This window comes from Sinohyriopsis cumingii, chromosome 12 (genome assembly GCF_028554795.1).
Source record: "Sinohyriopsis cumingii isolate HCF-2022 chromosome 12, ASM2855479v2, whole genome shotgun sequence".
In the NCBI taxonomy this organism is placed as follows: Eukaryota; Metazoa; Mollusca; class Bivalvia; order Unionida; family Unionidae; genus Sinohyriopsis; species Sinohyriopsis cumingii.
In genome coordinates, this window is record NC_142972.1 from 22966898 (window position 1) to 22988498 (window position 21601).

A 21601-nucleotide genomic window follows, 5' to 3' on the forward strand; every position below is an offset into this window, starting at 1 on the left:
TTTATCCTTGACAACATCAATAGCTTTCATCGACAATTGTTTTGCAATCGGTAACACCTTAGGGGCTATTCTTGAAAACAAACCAGTAACTGTATCACCGAGACCATCTCCGTAGGTTGCTCTGTAGACTGGTAATCGCGAGTTCACTACGCGGACTGGTAACACACTAGCGTGTCTAGGTTGAGAATTGTGCACGATCATTTTATTTAATTATTGTTTCTCTAACTAAATTTGCTAGTCGCTGTAGTAACCATCCGCGAGTTCATCAATGAGCCCCCGGTAGATGCCGATATCCATAATGCCACGCTGAAATAGTCTCTGACAGATATCTGCGGCTTCATTTATAATTTCCGGAGAGTTGTTTCCGGCACGTCTTCCTCCGATGAGAACTTCCAACCGTGATACGTCATTGACGATATTATCAGGGCAAGTAATGTGACCACCAAGACCACTACCTGTAGCTTCAAGGAGGCCAAGATCTTCGAGAGCATCACCGCCTTCATCTGGACGCTTCTCTGGTGGCGGTGAATAGGGAGGTGGAGGTCCTTGTCGTCTACTTTTGCTAAGTTTCTTTATTGCGCCTATAAGTGCTGAGTATTTCGGATCGCTAGATTTAACCGTTTTCGTGTCGTAGTACAGACGATAAGTCCATTTAACAAAATTATCATCAGTCGTGCGCTTATATTTCTCGGCTAAAAATTTTTCTTTGTTGTATAAACCCTCTAATATCAATTCAGGTAATTTTTCTTCTGGCGTATTTTTAAGAAATTTAATAAAACTCGGATCAAATCTCGCAGTTAGTTTAACAATTTCCTTTACTGGTTGGGGTGTAGCAGCTTCGGAGACTTCAGCGACTTCAGCGACTTCAGCGACGGGTGGAGGCTGAGCTGCAACTATATCAGCCGGAAGATCTTGTAAAATCTTTTTTGTTTGCTTCGTTCTTTTTGCTATTTTTTGAGTCAACGGGATAATACCCAACTTTTCTCTCTCCTCCTCTTTAATATCGCCCCATATTGCCTTTTCAGCGGCTGTTGCGGCTTTTTTTGTAGCTGTTGTAACGGGCTTAAATAATTCTTCCGCGCCAGCTGCAAATTCGATTTTTGCTTCTTGTCTTGCTTGTAATTTTTCTCTGACACTATCACGGACAGGAATAAATTTTTTAATTGCTTCGAGTCGTTCTCGTGCTAGTCTAGATGCGTGAGATTCGCCAATATTTGCCATTATTTATTTGTCCATGATTTAATTCCCCCGCATGGATTTGAGCAGCAGAGGGGGGGGCTGGACCGACCATGGATTTTTCAATGACGACCCCGCCACGGAAACTGTTTTTGTCTGTTTAGCATTCTTTTAGTTTCGGTTTGTTCCGCCCGTGTTATTTGTGAAACTGTTTTTGTCTGTTTAGCATTCTTTTAGTTTCGGTTTGTTCCGCCCGTGTTATTTGTGAAACTGTTTTTGTCTGTTTAGCCCTTTTTTAGTTTCGGTCTGTTCACCCTCCCCTTGTGAAACTGTTTTTGTCTGTTCAGCCCTCTTTTTTTTCGGTTTGTTATTTGTGAAACTGTTTTTGTCTGTTCAGTACTCTTTTAGTTTCGGTTTGTTATTTGTGAAACTGTTTTTGTCTGTTCAGTACTCTTTTAGTTTCGGTCTGTTCACCCTCCCTGTATTTATGAAACTGTTTTTGTCTGTTCAATCCTCTTTTAGTTTCGGTTTTTTCACCCTCCCTGTATTTATGAAACTGTTTTTGTCTGTTCAATCCTCTTTTAGTTTCGGTTTGTTCAGCCTCCCTGTATTTATGAAACTGTTTTTGTCTGTTCAATCCTCTTTTAGTTTCGGTCTGTTCGGCCTCCCTGCTGCTAACAGACACATATATTGTTACGTTATAAAGTATTTACTAGTGGTTAGTAGCCAGTATGTATATAAAAGAAACATACATTATACCTGCTGTGTTTCTACTAATTAGGATTTTTGGACCCATGAGGAGTATTTTCTGCATTGGATCTTGATTTTATAATTCAAATAAGCCCTTAATTGTTCTTATTGCCTCGTGAAGTTTAATATGTAACTATCCTGCCTTCTAATTTGAAAGTGGCCGGTTTGATACCCGCCAAAGGCAGTTTGGGTCAGTAGCCTCAGTAGATCCTTGGGAAAGGTACTTAGCTCCCATTTACTCGACATTATGTGGAAAATAATTTGTTAAAGTGCCATTAAAGCCAACAAAACTAATTCAATTTGATGACATCTTCCTACCATTGCGAAAAAACCAATAACACGCTGATGTCGGACTATTTTCCATCCAATTACTAAAGCACGACAGAGTCGATGGAATATCCGAACATGTCATGCAATCTGCCTTCACGAAGAAACAGATGCGAACCATGTCTACAGAAAAAGATATGTGTCCCTTATATATTACATCGTATCCAATATATATATATCATCTTCAGGAGACCAGCCTTTCAAGTTAAATGAATTATTTAATGTCGGAGAGACATTTAGACCATGTACTACGTTTCAAGTGTTTCTAATCTAGATCAGAATGTATTTTACCCATAGGCTAGCCAAGGGTAATAATCTGCTACGCTCCTTTATCACCAGTTGATACCTGAGGTGAGATTTTATAGTGTTTCATAAATACGCATAATGAAAAATAATTCATCAACAATGTAATCAACTCCTACACATCATTGAAAATGCCTATCGATCGATAAGTGCCTATGCTAAGAAGAGATTATCTTATACACACAGCATGAAAAGTCATAAAGAGTACAAATGGCGACAAACTTGGTTACGTTAAGTTCATGGATGTTCACAAGAGGAAATATTGACACAGTCTGTCACAGTTGATAAATGAACATAGCGGACTTCACTATCATTGATTGCTCTCTTTTTTTTGCTGCATCTAGGCTCAACAGATGCATTCTAAATATCATAGGCGGTTTGGGAGATTGTAGAGTTGGTTCAGTTTCGTGCTAAAATGTATCTTTGCTTAAGGATCTGGGGCATTGTTTGTTCACGGAAGAAAGTGTTATATGAAATAGTTACGGTACGATATTATAACACACATGCACATGTAACTGGTGTGAGCCTAAGCAAAAGTAAACACATATTGAAATGTATATTATTTAGCAAAATGCATTCCTTTTATTTAACTCGGTCTCTGATCTAATTTCGACACTGCCTTCACTGGTTGACCATTTTTCTTCTGTTACCGCAGTTTCCTTCGGCTCACAGACAGCCCATCTCCAACATCCCCACCAATCCACCCCCTTTCTCGTATGTGAGTAGTAATGCAGTAGAGAGTCCTAGACCAACTATTTATTATTTTTTTAAAATAAAAAATCAATTTCGCCATCTTATACGAGAACATTTCTGAACCACTCATATATATAAACACATACAACCCCATGTTCCTAGACAACGGTCATATTTCACAGCTGTACGATTTACATTTTTGTTCTTAAAAATATAATTGATTTCTAAACCATATTCAAATCTCTTGATGGCACACTGAGTATTACGCAAGCAAAGACATATTGCCAATAGTCCGAAGTTTTGGATGTGATCACAAGTCATGCAGACTCTAACAGAATGCATCACTGATTGATTTCAATTAACTGCTGTGTTATAAAAGACCATATACATCTCCACAGCTAAGTACGAAACAAAGCTTATTGATAATGTAAAACATTTATGGCGTAAGGACCAAGAGTGTGTACAGAATTTTACACAATAAAGGAAACCAGTGTGGTTATTCATTTACTTTATCTTATACAACTTTACTAAATTATATTTAAATCATTGAAGTTTTAACAATTCAGGGATACTATAACAAAGAGAAAAATGGATGGCCAATCAAAACTGGAAACCAAATATCGTTGCTTTGCATGTTAATTTAAAGGAGCATTAGTGTCTTTAAGTGAGCTCGAATACTCAGTCGGTATGATGGTTGTATTTCAGGAATTTATAGTTTCAGTCTTGATTTCGGCGAAATATGTATCTACATAAATCGAGGCCCAATTCAGTATTTTAAATGGGCCACATAAATAGCAATACACAATATACCCTTAGAAGTAGGAAACGATTCTGCACGACTTAAAACAAGACATACCAAAATAATGAATTAATGTAACAGAGAAAAGTACACGGTTGGAGTTGGGTTCGAACCCAAGATTTTACTAACTCTACACAGACGCTCCACCACTTGTGCTCCCTGACCTGCCATGTAAGTACTACCCTTTCTATTGTTACAATATATAAAATACAATTAATCGTACCGATAATGTACTAGAAAATTTAACTTAAATATTTACAAACAAACGTATTGTATGGCTAATATACATAGCGTGACCTAATAGCTAGCGTAAGCATTATATTAAAAATATGCAAACAATACAACAAAAATGTTTTCGTGTCTCGAGATGCGTAACATGAGATAAGAACGGAACACAAAGTTCGATCCAACGTGTAAAGAAATATCTGCATTTAAAAGGTGTCCTTCCTCACTGGATGTCATGTCATTAACTTTTGATATAAAAAGCTCCAATGGCAGAAGCTGTACTGAGGCGATCTTTTTGCCCAAACATTATGAATAGATTTAAACAATTAGAACTGAAATATGTGTTGAACATTTGCTATTAATAAATCAATGATCTTTTTCTTCTTGTTTGCGAAATTTTTACTCATTTCCTTGCACTACGCATCTCAGAAACGAGGAGCCGAATACCAACAGGCATTACACATGACTTTTAAAACTAGCTCGAAAGTAATGAATGATTTGGTATGACATTTAATCGTAAAAAACAACAGTACGCAACAATCGTGACACAAAAAACAATGTATTTTGCACTAATCTATATAGGATCCACTCTACAGTTCGTACTTACTTCTGGAAAAGGGACGGGTATAATGTGAAGTCGTTTGCATTTGCAACATGCGCAGTGGAGAGAATATTTGCATGCCACTATGCTACTTCCATATACTGTGGCTGAAAGTATGGAAATCGCACCATCTAAAAGCAGACGGCTGATTTAAACAACAGATATGTTGTAAAATTCATTCCCAGTAACGTTCACACACCAGTTTAAAATGGGAAAGTACAGTAATGGAGCATTAAAGGAAAATAGTATATGCTATTAGTTACAATGTCTTTTGACAGTGTAAAGAATGCATTACCTCAAATAACTTTTTTCTTCCCCAACGTAGCAATAAAGAAAAAAACTATGACGTAACAAAATATTTTTGGTTGCTTAACATAATGTGTGAGTATATAGTTATACAACTCATTTTTATTATTTTATTTGCTACCTGAAATTCTTTATTGGAAATGTCATGTTCCCAATCTAACTAAAATGAGACTGTTACACTCCCACGTAGAGATCAGATAGACATCAATATGAATTTATGTTCTGTTGACCTTGTAGATCACCAATAAAGTTACAACTATCAAATTTTTGAAGGTGGCAAACATTATTTGGAGCATCGTTACTAACAATTAACATTAATTTGCAAAGCTTTATCTGAAAAAATACAAAAAATAAATGGAATTTCAAAGATCAGCAAAACACGAACTTCTATTGGTGTCCGTCATGTCTCCACGTAGCACTGTGGAGATCTGATTTTAATCCGATTGGTCATGTTCCAGTGCGTCATCCAAACATGCATGTTTATAAGGATATGAAACGCGTGTTTCATAAAATATAAGGGGCATTACATGATTCAGCTATGTTCACGGTTTTAAATAAGAGCATGTCTTGTATTTAAATATGTTCAGACAAATAATACAGAATGATAAGTGTTTAACTTAGTAATAATTAGTTGTTTTTCTTCAAAGGAGATAGATTATAGTTCACGGTTTACTTTTTCTGATTCAAGTAATTAAACTAAATAGCTGTACTGTTTTCTTCTTTATTAATTATTTATATATATATTTATGTAATACTTTATAATTCAGACCTTTGTGGACACAATACAATGTATCTAAACGATGAATTCAATAAGTTTCTTAAAGCACTTTATCAATCTATTCGTGCACAATATATCAATTTACACGAACAAGAACTTTCTCAAAGAATGATTATTTCTATCAGAAAATATTGCAACCTTAGAGAAGAACTGAGGATCTATAAATTATTAATTCAGTAATTCTTTTGGAAACATGTTTGCATGTTTATCCAACATATTACGTCTAACATGTTTAAAAAGATATCAAATAAATTACATCGCTGCTTGGTTTGCTTTTTGTTTTGTTTAGTCGTAACTTTATTGTTGCTATTTTTTATAAAATCAGATGCACTCTACCGCAAGTCGAACGATATCTGAAGAAAACGTTAATACTAAATTTCAGTATATATTGGTTAAAACAACTGATAATCAGAGATGATGATTTCTAGACGTCTGAATTGCTTTAAGAAATTTCAGAGCATCAGTACCTTTCTCTCCAGAGGCTGGCTCACTCGGGGGAACAGACGCTGGCCCATTTGGGGAAAATGAGGCATGTACACTGTGATTTTGGACAGCAGCTTGACGATCCGAGACCATAGTCTAGAAAATATCTCTACTAGAATGACCATAAAGATGGCCAGGCCCAGCAGCTCTGGAAGAAATGGAAACATTGTGAAAGATCTGGCTGTATCTCCTCTGGTTTAGAATTGATCATTTGGTGGAATTCGAGACTGAGAAGAAACGTTAAACTTCGGGATTAGGTATCGCAAGAGATAACAATTTCAAGCTTCCGGTTTAGGTATCACAAGGGATCACGTGGTAAACTTCGGATTTAGGTATCGTAAGAGATAACAAAGGCAACCACCCAATCCCTACCCTAATGACGTCCGTGATGGTAAGTACTTAATACGAATATTGGATAATAAATAATTACCATGTTATTAATTTCCTTTTGTTCAGATGAATGGTAAACTTCTGGTAACTTTCATTTACAAGAAAAGCACAAACTATTAACGTTAGAAAGACATATTGATGAAAATCAAGTTTAAAATTTTATCACTCCAGATGGTAGAGGATATTGTCTTGTAATTCTGTCTTGATAAAATGATGTGTGATCAGTAGAAAATGCAGTGCAAGATGTATCATGAATACAAATTAGCAAATGAATCTATGATAATAAAGTCTGGTTGGATGTGGTGAACAAAATGTCCAAACAAACAAAAAGGCTGAATGGAAAATAAGGGTTAGGATGCCAGAGATCAGAAAAGAAACGGTAGCTTGTAAATATTGTAAAATCGTTCAAATGGGCTTTTCAGCCCACACCCAAAGTCTAATGTACACACTAGATGACCAAAACTTTATCTCACCAAACTGGATACTGAAATGTTACAGGTATTAACATCGGAGGTGGCGGGGGATATTACAGATGGAAAAACAAAATCAAACAATGTTATTGTTCAGAAGCTTTTATGTGGAAAATGTGAAGTAACAACTGAAAGTCTCACGCTTTTTTCAACAATTTTACATATGATAAATCAAGTATGACTGTGGGATATTATGAGTATGCGTGTAAGTAATAGTGAATAGAGTGATAGAATGGTGAATAGAGTGATAGAATGGTGAACAGTGATATGATGATGAATAGAGTGATATAATGGGGAATAGAGTGATGGAATGGTGAACAGTGATATAATGATGGATAGAGTGATAGAATGGGGAATAGAATGATGGAATGGTGAATAGAATGCTATAATGGTGAACAGAGCGTGATAGAGTTGTGGACAGAGCGTGATAAAATGGTCAATAGAGCGATAGAATGTGAACAGAGCGTGATAGAGTTGTGGGTAGAGCGTGATAAAATAGGGAATAGTGTGATAGAATGGTGCATAGAGTGTGACACAATGGGAAGAAGAATTCAATACCAGAGGCTGAAAAGGCACCAGTAGTACTGAAAACCATGCATTCGTGTAGAGAACATCACTGGTGCAGCTATTTTTGTAACGTAGGCATAGTGATATAGACATGGCGAGCTCGTGACATCTACTTTTCTTATTTTCATTTGTAACTGATTTGTTTACAATTTAATTTTATAATTTGTGAAATTGCTCCAGCAACTGTCAAACGTTGGATTTTTGTCGGCATTCAGTTGAAAATTTAAAAATCAGACGAAAACAGTAGCGAATGCGCTTGAATTCTTCACATCTATTTTTTTTTTTTTTAATTTCGGGTAAAATGTAAACAAAACAAATTTATGTTTCAGTTGACACTGAAAAAAGTATCCAACCCTGACCTGGTAATTACACAGCATTTGATGTCATCAGTCTGAAGATTGGAACCTTAGCTATTGCGATCACATATCCACCACCACCTCTCTCTCTCTCTCTCTCTCTCTCTCTCTTACATACACACGCACACACGCGCGCGCGCGCACGCACGCACGCGCGGTAGAGGATAACGGTGCCGGATGATAAGATAATTATCATGGAATTATTAAGGATGGGTAAAAAGCAATTGCTGCCGTTTAAAACATCTTGCTCTTTGTATTCACTCTCATGAAAATCACCTGTGAAATGAAGAAGCCTTATTTGGTGTGACTAATAACTAATGCAATCTGAAACACATTAGGACGATAATATAGAGTAGAGAGACTAATGACTAATGCAATCTGAAACACATTTATTACGATAAAGAGTAGAGAGACTAATGAGTAATGCATTCTGAAACACATTTAGACCGATAATACAGAGTAGAGAGACTAATGACTAATGTAATCTGAAACACATTTAGTACGATAATACAGAGTAGAGAGACTAATGACTATTGCAATCTGAAACACATTTAGACCGATAATACAGAGTAGAGAGACTAATGAGTAATGCATTCTGAAACACATTTAGACCGATAATACAGAGTAGAGAGACTAATGACTAATGCATTCTGAAACACATTTAGTGCGATAATACAGAGTAGAGAGACTAATGACTAATGTAATCTGAAACACATTTAGTACGATAATACAGAGTAGAGAGACTAATGACTATTGCAATCTGAAACACATTTAGACCGATAATACAGAGTAGAGAGACTAATGAGTAATGCATTCTGAAACACATTTAGACCGATAATACAGAGTAGAGAGACTAATGACTAATGCATTCTGAAACACATTTAGTGCGACAATACAGAGTAGAGAGACTAATGACGAATGCATTCTGAAACACATTTAGTACGATAATACAGAGTAGAGAAACTAATGACTAATGCATTCTGACGATTAGTACCATAATACCAAGTAGATGTTATTCGTGATATAAGTGTGAATGAGAACGTTTTTAAAATGGAACATGAATAGATCTGATGTTCTGTGTTTCTTGCATTCCTCCTAGTTTATGACATACATGTATGCAAGTATTAATCGGAGGGGGGGGGGGGTGTCATATGAACTGACTAATAAGGAACAAAAATCTCTTGAGTTCGCTTTTGATTCAGAAACCATGGCATCATTACCTCCCCTTCCCTATTTTCATTTTCGTTCCTAAACAATGTATGGTGATGGTGTCTGTAAAGTCTAAAGAAAATGATATGTATTGGCTGTGGGACGTTATACAACCTATACAGAATTTGGTGACTATAAACTTTTTGACAATCAGTACAATCTCTTTACTAACGTTTCTATGGCAACCAATTCGAATGGGGAAAAACGGTACATTAAACAGCAAATTACACACTGGCAAATTTAAACAATCGATAGTCTTACATATGTTGTATGACCTTAACAGCAACGAAATCTTAATTTCATATGTGCTTTGAATGAATACACTAAGCGTGTTTTTCGTAGATTTCACGGTACGGTCAGCACTATTTCGCCAATTCATGCAAATTAAAAAGGAGCTAAGTACTTTTCCCCGAGAAAAAGACACACTACGGCAACCCTTGGATTACGTGTCGGATAGTCCACAATTGATGAGCTACCGTGGCTCCCTACAAGGGCGCCCGATGAATTATTTTCGGGGAGGGGGCAAACATTTAGAGGTCAGCTAAGTTTTATGGATATAGGCCAAAACCTGTTTAGAGGTGATGGGGGTGACTAAAACTGCTAAATGTACCCAGCGTGTATGTATACTCAATATTTTACTGATACTTTTATTGGTCAAAACTTGTACGTATCCTCATTAATATAACTCACCATGGTCTAAAAGTGAACGTCTCTTGAATAATAAGTAATCTGGTATAAACCTGTACATGACCTCATTAATAAAACTTTTCCTGGTCTGAACGTTACGTATCCTCTTAATGATACGTATTCGGGTCTAAACTTGTACATGACCTCATTAATAAAACTTTTCCTGGTCTGAACGTTACGTATCCTCTTAATGATACCTATTCATGTCTAAACTTGTACATGACCTCATTAATAAAACTTATCCTGGTCTAAACATTCACGTATCCTCTTTAATAATGCTTATCCTGGTCCACTTTGGAATAAAAAGAACTCCTAATAAAAGTTTGTAAGACACTATGAATTATATAGAAAGGGTTAGATGTTTAAGGTCTAATATGTTGATCCTAAACGTGTACAGTTGATTTTACACATTTTGCCTACTGCTCTGCTGTGTGGGGAAAACACATCAATTTTTCTTACATGTAGAGACTATACATCTTACACAAAAGAAAAACCAGGCTAATTTTAAATGTTAAAGATTTTTAAATATCTACATAATCTCTTTTCTAACCTCTTGGATGGACGTCAATTAAGGATCACGTTATTTCTAGAAAAAGCTCTTCTTACTTTCAAGGTTTTAAATAATCAAGTTCCAGTGATTTAAAGTTTTTAAGTTTGTAAGGAACATTACTATCAGGAGTACACGGACGAATGAAAAGAACAGTTTTCATATACCACCGTTCGGACAGTATTTTAAGACATATTTTCCTTACGCGAGCAGTTTTACGAAACAGCAGCATAATATGATACAAGCACTTAATGTTTCAAATTTTAAGCAAACAAACCTCTACAAATATTTTAATGAGCAATTCTGATTTTATGACAGCAAAACATCAGTACGTGGCAGCTGTGATATATGCATGGAAACTCATCTGACATGGCGCATGCCATATGTTATGTACATTTAATTTAATTGTTTGTTTGTTAGTTTTAAATTTTTTATTTCATTACATGTTATTGTAACGTAACATTGTTTGCTTGCCTTGACCTTGACTTGACCATCAAGTTGACCTAATTGACTTTTTAATTTTATTTAATTTCATTTATTTAAACAACTAATAACAGCATTAGTATTCTCTGTATGTATGAGTTTATTAACCGAATTATTATTCAGGTAAACGTATTGATTTGGGTGAGGGTTTAGGAGATACCAAAGCGAATTTTATAGGCTACTGTGTTGTACGTAAACAAGGCTCAGATCATTCTAGGTTATTTTCCATTAGGTAATGATTGTTTTTAGAAAATACTAATTGTGACCTGGGGTCAAGCAGAGAACTATATTATCTTGTGACTGTGAGGATTTTACCAATCGTGCTTTAACATGTAGCACTTTAAGTTGTATTATGTTTGACCAGTTTGGGATGAATTTTATTTTCTTCAAATTACTGAATTCAAGTGATTATTTTCTCTGGAAATACAAACGTGCTTTGATAACATTCTTGGATAAGGACATTGGAATTTATACTTAATTCAAGCCGTGTGGTGACTGAGCAGCGTTGTGTGGCAACAATGAGCGCTACTGTTTAGTAATAATGGGCAGTACTAGTATGGTAATAACGAGTAGTAATGTTTGGTAATAATAAGTAGTGTTGTGTAGCAATAATGAGCAGTGCTGTGTGGAAATAATGAAAAGTATTAGTATGACAATACTGAGTAGAGTTGTCTGGTAACAACGAGCACTGATGCGTGGTAATAATGAACAGTACTAGTATGGTAATAATTAACATTGCTGTGTGGTAATGGTAATGAGTACTAGTATGGTAATAATTTGAAGTGATGTGTGGTAATAATGAACAGTACTAGTATGGTAATAATTAACATTGCTGTGTGGTAATGGTAATGAGTACTAGTATGGTAATAATTTGAAGTGATGTGTGGTAATAATAAACAGCACTAGTATGGTAATTATGGGCAGTGATGTTATGTGATAATAATCAGTACTAGTATGGTAATAATTAACATTGCTGTGTGGTAATGGTAATGAGTACTAGTATGGTAATAATTTGAAGTGATGTGTGGTAATAATAAACAGCACTAGTATGGTAATTATGGGCAGTGATGTTATGTGATAATAATCAGTACTATTGTGGTAATAATGAGCAGTGTTGTGTTTTGATAGTGATCAGTACTATTATGGTAATAATGTGCAGTGATGTATGATAGTAATGAATAGTGCTGTGAGGTAATGAGCAACGACGTGTAGTAATAATGATCAGTGATGTGCGGTAGTAATGAGCAGTACTAGTGTGGCAATAACAACCAGTGCCGTGTGGTGATAAAGATCAGTACTAGTATGGTAATAAGAAGCAGTACTAGTGTGGTAAAAAACGAACAATGATGTGTGGTAATAATGAGCAGTGCCATGTGGTAATAAAGATCAGTAGTAGTATGATAATAATGAACAGTGATGTGTGGTAATAATTTACAGTACTAGTGTGTTTATACCCAACGTTCTTTTGTATGAGCCACTGTTGTATCAGGCACACAAATTATACATTTTCAAAAATTATTTTTAAAAAAAATACAGGTGGTTATACAAGAGCGTTATGTGAGTTCAGTTAGAATTGTTTGTACATTCAGAAATGATACAAATTTTAATTTCACGATTGGAAAAGGAAAACAGACTATAAATAAGAAGTAAGGCTCCATCGGTCCGTCTCAATGACTTACCGAATCAGGTCATAAAGAATGGCCCGCGTAACTTACCGTCTGAATATACTCGTGTGGACAGTTCTTTGTACTTCAGCTCTAGGTCGTTATATTTGTGGCTTAAATTGTTCAATTGTTCAAGAAATATGGCTAGTTTTGCATTCAAAATCTTGTTGATATCAGATTGATTGAAAACTTCGCGTGCAATAGATTCCCGCGCATATACTTGTTCTTTGAAAGCGACCTCTAGCAGATTAACTCTATTGCTCACATCCGAGAACACGTGATTCCATGGGCACTCAGGCTCGCTGGCTGCATCTACACCGGAAATCATTGAGTCTTGCAGAATATCCGGTTCACATCTTAAGTCTTTAGTCACTTCAGCAGGTGAGGTCTCCAATTCAAAACTGACGAATAGGGACAGGATGCATCTTAGGGATCCAATAATACCGATGAATGCAAAAGTAAACCTGCAAAGAAACACATCCATATACAAAAAGCAGACCAGTCCCTATTTAAGTATAACCCGCCATTCCATTTAGTCTTAAAAGAGGAAAAGGGTGATTTTATTCTATACTCAGAGGAATATGGAAAATAGCCAGTATAATCAGTTCCTAATTTTGCCAGGTGTTTTCGTCGTCTGACAATTTTTCCGAAGCGTTTTATATTTTTGTATCACTTAATATAAATTACACAATTCTGTGTATATATATTTGGTTCTTTTATTGCTGATTATTGTTACCACTGACTTAAGTAACTATGAACATTGTATTTATGCCATTATTGTTATTTTCCATGCCATTATTTCATGCAGACCTTACCTGTGTGGTAAAAATATCAGTGTTATAAGAAATATCGGACCTTACCTGTATGTTAAAAGTATCAATTAGTGTTGGGGGCCCCGAGTGGTCTAAAGCGCTCACCGTTCCTGATCACTGCCATTTCACCTATGTCTGCGTATGTTCGAGTCCAAGGCTCGGTTAGAGAGGGTACGTGGGAAAGCCTGCCAGTAGCTTCTCGTGGGTCGGTGGTTCTTTCCTGGGTTTTCCAGGGTTCTTCCTTCACCAGTTATACTGGCCGCCATATATGGCCTATCTTGTGCTGAAAAATGGCGTTAAACCCTAGAACAACAACAACAACATCAATTAGTGTTATACGAAATATCAGTCTATGTACACTTGAACAGACACCTGAGGACAAGAAATAATGTCATATCCTCTCCTGAATTAAATGTTACTGACTAACGACCTTACACTGAGTTCATTGTACGGACAAGGAATGACTCCGATATATATCCACTAGAAGGCAGACTGTCAATTAATTCTGTTCAGGCCATACGATTTCACATTTTGATCAGTTATTTCCACGAACGTCAGTTTTGGTTTTTGGTTCAAGATTTTGTGAAACTCTAAAAGTTACTTTTTCTTCCAAATGTTTTGCAGCTGTGACCTTTCAGTCCGCTCTACGTTCCATTGTCCTGGGAACTAAAGACACCTGTACTTCCCTGATAAAGTTTTAATGAAACGCATCTGTTTCTTTCGCCACATGGATGCATTTGACTGATACTGATTGAGTAAAATTACCGTAGTCACACCGCATACCGATTCTCCTATAAATTATGATAATGCTCTTGGTGTACACTTTTATAAAAGAAAACGTGTCCGTGTCTGAAGAACTACAACAGGCAGTATGGTTAGTGTGGCATATTTAATGAATAGAACTACACCAGGTGGTATGTTTTGTATGGTATATGAATAGGCGCACATGCGTGTATGTAGATGTAGAACTACACCAGACGGTATGTTTTATATGGTATATAAATAGGCGCGCACGCGTGTGTGTGGGTGTAGAACATCACCATACGGTATGTTTTGTAATGTATATAAATGAGAGTGTTGTGGCCCGGATTTCGAGTCTGACGCTAAATCAGCTGAGCTACTGCAGCTTCCCTATGTGTGCGTGCATAGACAGCATGTTTTGTGACATATGACTGTGCGTGTGTGTAAAACACCAGACGTGATGTTTAAGCTGGCTAATGAATGTGCGTGTGTGTAAACCAGACGTGATGTTTAAGTTGGCTAATGAATGTGCGTGTTTGTAAAACACCAGACGTGATGTTTAAGTTGGCAAATGAATGTGGTTGGGTGTAAAAAACCAGATATGATGTTTGATTTGGCTTATGGCTGTGCTTGTGTGTAAAAACCAGACGTGATGTTTAGGTTGGCATGAGAGAGAGAGAGAGAGAGAGAGACTACACAAGACCGCATATGAATGAAGGTGGCATCTGCTTTTTCAAGTAATAAAACATCTCCACTACAAAAAAAATCCTTAACAAATATTTTATGGACAAAATGTTCTTTTGAAAATCTCAATCTGACTTAATCTCATGTTTATTTCAAAGCGATTATCGAAGAAGTACAGTTATATCAGTAAGGCTTGAGCTTCTATTTCATTACTGTAAATAAATAGCGTGTAGAGCTTCCGCTGACAAAACATGGACCATACTGAACAATCTGGATCGATTTGTGATGAGTTATTGGATATCATATGGAACATAACCATCTTTAAGTTTAGCATTCGTTGTCGGAGGAATCACACACTGAAACACGCGAAGAATAAAAATGATACGTTTTAACGGTATTTCATTTAAGCAACCCCTCTCTGAGAATTTAGCGATTAATCAACAAGTTTGTCAGTACCTTTAATTATATTCAAGCGGTTAGTGATAGTAGATACACTTCGTTTTGCTATGAAATCTGCTGTTTGTTACTTACCACAAGTATTTAAAGACCAAAGATCCATGTTTGTTCATCTTGGCATGGGTCCCCATTTTACCATTCTGTTCTGTGGTCATGTGAGTGTGCCAAGGGGCCCAGCCTTTCCATACGCTGATCAACCAGTCTTTCTTGGAACCGTGAATTTTCATTGTCCAGTAACATAAATTTTCAGTGTTTATCGATGAGTCCAGTCTTTAATAAATCTCTCTGATTTTGTCTAATGCAGCAATTCTGTTCCGCTTGTTCATTATTCAGCATCGTGCATTATCAGTCTGTAAAATAAATATCGCCAATACCACTGGTCAGTTTTGTTCATAGTCTTGTTGTACATCACATGTACTTAATCAGTCACAGGCTCACTGCTTGATATACTTGTGATTTAACATGTCTGAATACAAAACATATTTTTCTCAAGTCTGTTATATTATATCGACTGGTTGATGACAATGAATTCTACTATATTGAACAGTCTCGTTTAGTGCGCAGCTGCACTGCTCACATATTGATTTTTCATTCGGAATATCAAACAACCTGGCGATCCATGTTTCATCAGAATTACGACAAAAACGAAAATATATTTGATTCACGCACTCGGCTGATTGGAAGTAATGGATTTACTTGTAGCCATCAATATACTTATATCTATTACTAAGAATTTATCAATGAGCAAAGTGTCACATATTTTGTCAACATTTTGATTTAGCCCACAAATTAAATTTACACAAAATAGTGGTCATGAGATCAGCCATATACATACCATTCATATAATTTATTTCGTGACCTTGTGTCTGTGGATATGCATTTCTCCTGGATTCTCTGCTGGCGGCCTTGTCCATATCCAGATCCTAAAGGTCACTGTACTTTAAAAAAAAAAAATCACGTGCTCTCTGAATAAAAGGAATAGACTTGGCACTTAATACGGCCTAGTGGCATGACGTCATCAAAGCGTGATCGTAATAAAAGCGCTCTGAATGCGAAGTCCACGCTTTCGTCAGTGGTAATATAATGGTGTTTGTTAATTACGTTACGTGTCCCGAAAACATCACCGTTAAATGAACAATTAGTACAACTCACCAGCTGAGACAGTGGATGAACCTCCGTATATACGTTTATTCTGATGTTTATTGTACGGGTCCTTCAGACTTTCATACGCTTTTACTGCCAAGTACTAATTAAAGATAACATCTATATAGCATGCGCTCTCTCTCTCTCTCTCATGTGTATTCAAGCCAGAAATAGTGTACTCGTGCTTTATATAAGTACACAAAACTGGTTTAAAGAAAACAAGAACAAAACAGTCAAACACAACAACAAACGTACAATTCACTCACCCACTTTGGATAATGCATCCGAAACTTAAATCTTGTCTTTTGTTAATAATTCGAAAATGTAGATGTATTTAGAGACGTTTGACAGCTCCAGTGGCCTAGTTGTTAGAGCGTCCGCCTCGGATGCGGGAGGCCGTTGGTTCGATCCCAGGCCGAGTCATACCAAAGATTTATAAAAATGGTACTTACAGCTGCCTCGATTGGCGCTCAGCGTTAAGATGGTAATGTTATGACTGGTCGACCTGGTGTCAGGATAATGTGACTGAGTGGGACATCATGCTACATGTCTGCGGCATGATGTCCCAGTGCTAGACATCACATTAAACTGCCACACTGTAGACATCGTAGCGATATGACTGAAAATTGCTAAAGCTACGTTAAAAATCCAAATCACACACACACACACACATACACAGAGAAATGATTGGTTTCATGTACTCCACTGTTTGCATTGTCATGCTGTTCTACCCGTACGTGTGTCTGTCCGTTGGTGCAAATCAGTACGAGTGTACTGTTATGTAGTTCATCTCAGCTTATAAATCATCAGAGATTGTTCGTATGGTCTATGGATAAGTGTAATAAAAATAAATTAATGAAATAAGAAAAGTAAAGGTTCTTGGAAACGGCGAACGTTGGTTATCGCTAAAATATATCCAAGAAAAGTCGTGATAGTGTGATATTGCATGGAGTAGTATAGACCATGTGAGTTCTAGAACACTTTGTGTACTCATGAAAAAAATAACACTCCGTTATTTTTCCTTAAAAAACACATTGCAGAGTGCACGCAGATCCATGGATACACAAAATTTACAGTAACTAAACGACTTATATATATATATATATATATATATATATATATATATATATATATATATATATATATATATATATATATATATATATTATGTACGTTGTATGAATGATATACCACGAGATGCATAATTTTTTCACTGAAAGGATACATACAAATACATATATGTGCCCTTTGAACGGAGTTCAGATTTACTACAGGTAACTGTGTATTGACCGACTGAATAGACTCCTCGCATCCCTGCCGAGTGTGTCCTTTACAAAATGTAGTTCTATACCATTTGTGGATATTCACGATCACCTTTGCATATTGATAAGTTGGTTATTTTCTTTTCTGAGTTTCTATTTTTTCACATTGATTAAATCATATAAAATACACACTTATGATTTAAACATGAAAGATGGTTTTAATGAAAGAAAGTAGAGCACTGCAAACACATACTTAGCTAGCCATTCACATGAACGCTCTGTCCTTCAGGTACCGGCGCATGAAAATTAGTGTGGAATAAAAACTAAACGAAATGAGGAACTAACAAGAGGTAGTTAAAATATTTTAATATACGTACAGTTGATCTAAGTCATTATTCTGCTTTAATAACAGTACTACCGACCATTAGAATATCTCTGTCTCTCTGTCTCTCTCTCATTCTTTGGTCGGTTTGACTTAACTTTTACCATCATTCATAAGTCCAGAGACATTGTGGAATAAGAAAAGCGAAAGTCCTCTATGTTCGTCTTTTCATAGATTTTCGCACCTGTCTTGCCACTATGGCCCAGAGGGGGGGGGGGGGAGGCGGTGGCATTTGGACATTTTCCTATTTAATTAATAATAATCGATTTTTAGTAGAAACAACAACAAAACATTAAATACATCATAGTATGTGTACCACCTAATCGAGAAATTTGCCGTATGACGACGACAGGGTTTGCGACTTTATATCATTGTTATATAAACAGTGCATATAAATCCCATGGAAAGTGCAAAAATTCCGTTGCGAAGACCCATATGCTTGTAGGTTACTTGGTGTAAATTCAATTTCAAAGTTTTCATCCAGCCCATATTCTTAAGTCTCTAAGATTCATTTTTTGTTACTCATTTTTAGTACTTTTGGGTAGTGAGATCTAGATGCTAGTTTCTTTATTTTTACAAAATAAATGGTTGTTGATGCAACTTTAATAATATAATTATTGTTGACGATTATGAGCCATTATCATGTGTTAAACAGATCAAAAATTCGCTTCCTCGTCAATCTGAGAACATGACAAAATGAATATATGAAATGTTGAAACTGTACAAGTAAATAAAAGGATGTAAACAGAAAAGAGAACAGCTCATTGTAAACGTGGAATATATGAAAAAATTCATTTAATTAGAGCAAACTCCAGAATCACAATAAACTGATGGTTGAAACATTTGTGAAAGCTTGACAAATTCTAACGCAAACACATTGGGGCAATTTTCGCTAAATAAATCACAAGAGTTTTCACCTAGAGATAATACTAACATTATGTAGAAGATAAAAACAATAGACATGTTTGGGGATATAAAAATGAGAAAGAAAGGTACGTTGACATGTTAATAGTTTTTGGTTTAAGAAAAAGGAAGTATGTAGAAACCAAAAGATTCTCGTATCTGATGTCTTGTCTGATAAATAGACAACATGGTTTTAAAGTTAATTTGTAAAAAATGCTTGATCTATTTCAATTTAGATGAAAAACATTAACAGAACTCAAACGATTGTGTTACATTATAGCTATATGCATTATGCCTAATAACTGTTCTATCAATAAAGCTAAAACAAATATCAGCATCAACCAAGTGTTCCATATTGTTTCGTGAGATTCTGAATGTGTACTGGTTAAATATGCATTGTATATAATTGAAAATATGCACACAACAGCATTACAATTTCCATCTGGAAAGGTTCTACCTTACGTCGATTCACGTGAAATATAAAACAACAGTATAAGAGGTACTGATAGTATTCAGATGTTTTACAATACATTAGGTAAATTAGGTAAATTAATAAAATTAGAGTGAAATCAGAGCAAAGAATAAAATATATGTGGCATTTACAAAGGAAAATGAAGGACTTATTAACTCGATTGAAGTGTGAGCAGTTTGCATATTGATAGCAGTAGCATACTTTTTAAGTAGTACGCAGAACAAATAAATGAATGTTTTACTGATAAACACAATTCCATTTATTTCCATATGCTATCTCTTCTTGAACAGGTGGTGACCTAGCGCAATAATAGAACTACTAAATTTATAGTGCTAATTAGTACAGTAATCGCTCTATTGAATTACAAGTGTTGGTGAGCACCCTAGCGAATAGAAAATAATTTGATATTTTGGTACAGATTACCATAAAGTCACAAAGCTACAGTGTGATAAATTCAATCGCTTTAGAGAGTTTGTATAAATATATCATGAATGTTAAAAAAAAAACAGTTCTCACAGTTTCAATAAATAATTTATTTATTATCATAAGCTTGAAGGGAATATTAGGGGATCTGATAGTTTACAAGACGGATGACTTGTAGGGAGAGGATTCATGGATAATGTTTTACTAATAAGAGCTATCTAAACGTTCGTGTGTGTGTGTGTGTGTGTGTGTGATTTGGATTTTTAACGTAGCTTTAACAATTTTGCAGTCATATCGCTACGATGTCTGCAGTGTGACAATTCATAGTGATGTCTAGCACTGAAGCAGCATGCCACAGACATGTAGCATGATGTCCCACCCAGTCACATTATCCAGATACCAGGCCGACCAGTTCTAACACTAACCTCTTAATGCTGAGCGCCAAGCGAGGCGGTTTTTAGTACAACTTTTTGTAAGTCTTTGGTATGACTCGATCTATACGTAACAAACAAGATATGTAGAAAGTTAACAAGTCGGAGGTGAGGGACCAACGTTTTAGGAACAATGAGTCTATAGCGAACAGGAGGGCTCTTGGGGGATCCTTAGGTACACTGGAAGGGGTGGACAATGTGTGGTATCTCCTTGACCATCCGACAGCGGTGGACCTGAAAAGAATTGTGTTCGTCAACTGGACACCACAAGTTATATATTCCGTTTTCTTAATAAAAGTTATCATTATCACTATTCGAGTGAATATCCAAAACTTTTTCAGTATTACCATGTGAGTGAAAACATATGTATTTGTATATATCCTCCTTGTGGATGAAATTGCTTGTTGATTTTACTTAAATTGTTCGTTTCACTTCTTTCTTCTACATATTGTGAGACCTAGAGTCTTGATAATATACATTTCTACCTCGTTATCCTTGAGAATTTGTGAGCTACAGAACAGACACAAAGCTATATTCATCTATGACCTGAACTTTGATGAAAATACCACGAACAATAAATTATATTTTAAGAAGATAAGATTTAAACATGGTTATTAACATGTTGAATTAAAATATCTTCATTGGTTTTAGAGTTACAATCCTAATAGAAAAAGTTAATAATCCTCACACATGACTTCAATCCTGCTGATAGGACCATATTAATGGCGCACATGGTAAGTACATGATACATCCCAAGGCTGTGCTTATACTGTGAGGAAAAAAATCATTCTATGATATTTAACGAAAACGATTCTGGGTGTCAGTTGAGAACACCCCAAAAAATGAAAACAGTATTGGTCCATGAAAATGCCGAACGACAACACGAAGTCATGATGTACAGCTATAGTAAGTTTTATGTCTATCACTGTCTTTGTAAGTTTTATGTTTATTGCTATCTTTTGTAAGTTGTATGTCTATTACTGTCTTTGTAAGTTTATGTCTATTAATATCTTTTGTAAGTTTATGTCTATCACTGTCTTTGTATGTTTTATGTCTATTACTGTCTTTGTAAGTTTAT

General features: G+C 35.8%; 1 protein-coding gene across 3 annotated transcripts in view; it reads right to left on the bottom strand.

Annotated features, from left to right (window-relative positions):
- The window catches only part of LOC149786100 (uncharacterized), a 36849-nt gene extending 20307 nt beyond the window's left edge, over positions 1-16542 (bottom strand). Inside the window, exons 1-4 of one of the 3 annotated variants that reach the window (XM_089976412.1) lie at positions 16343-16542; positions 15583-15857; positions 12866-13278; positions 6426-6589 (exon numbers count right to left, since the gene is read on the bottom strand). In XM_089976412.1, coding sequence (XP_089832538.1) covers positions 6426-6589; positions 12866-13278; positions 15583-15734 — 729 coding nt within the window. In that variant the 5' untranslated portion in view covers positions 15735-15857; positions 16343-16542. Of the gene's footprint in view, positions 1-6425; positions 6590-12865; positions 13279-14061; positions 14322-15582; positions 16284-16342 lie in introns of those variants that run through there. The other 2 variants (XM_089976411.1, XM_089976413.1) reach the window with 2 other exon arrangements.
- Between the last annotated feature and the right edge of the window lie 5059 nt (positions 16543-21601).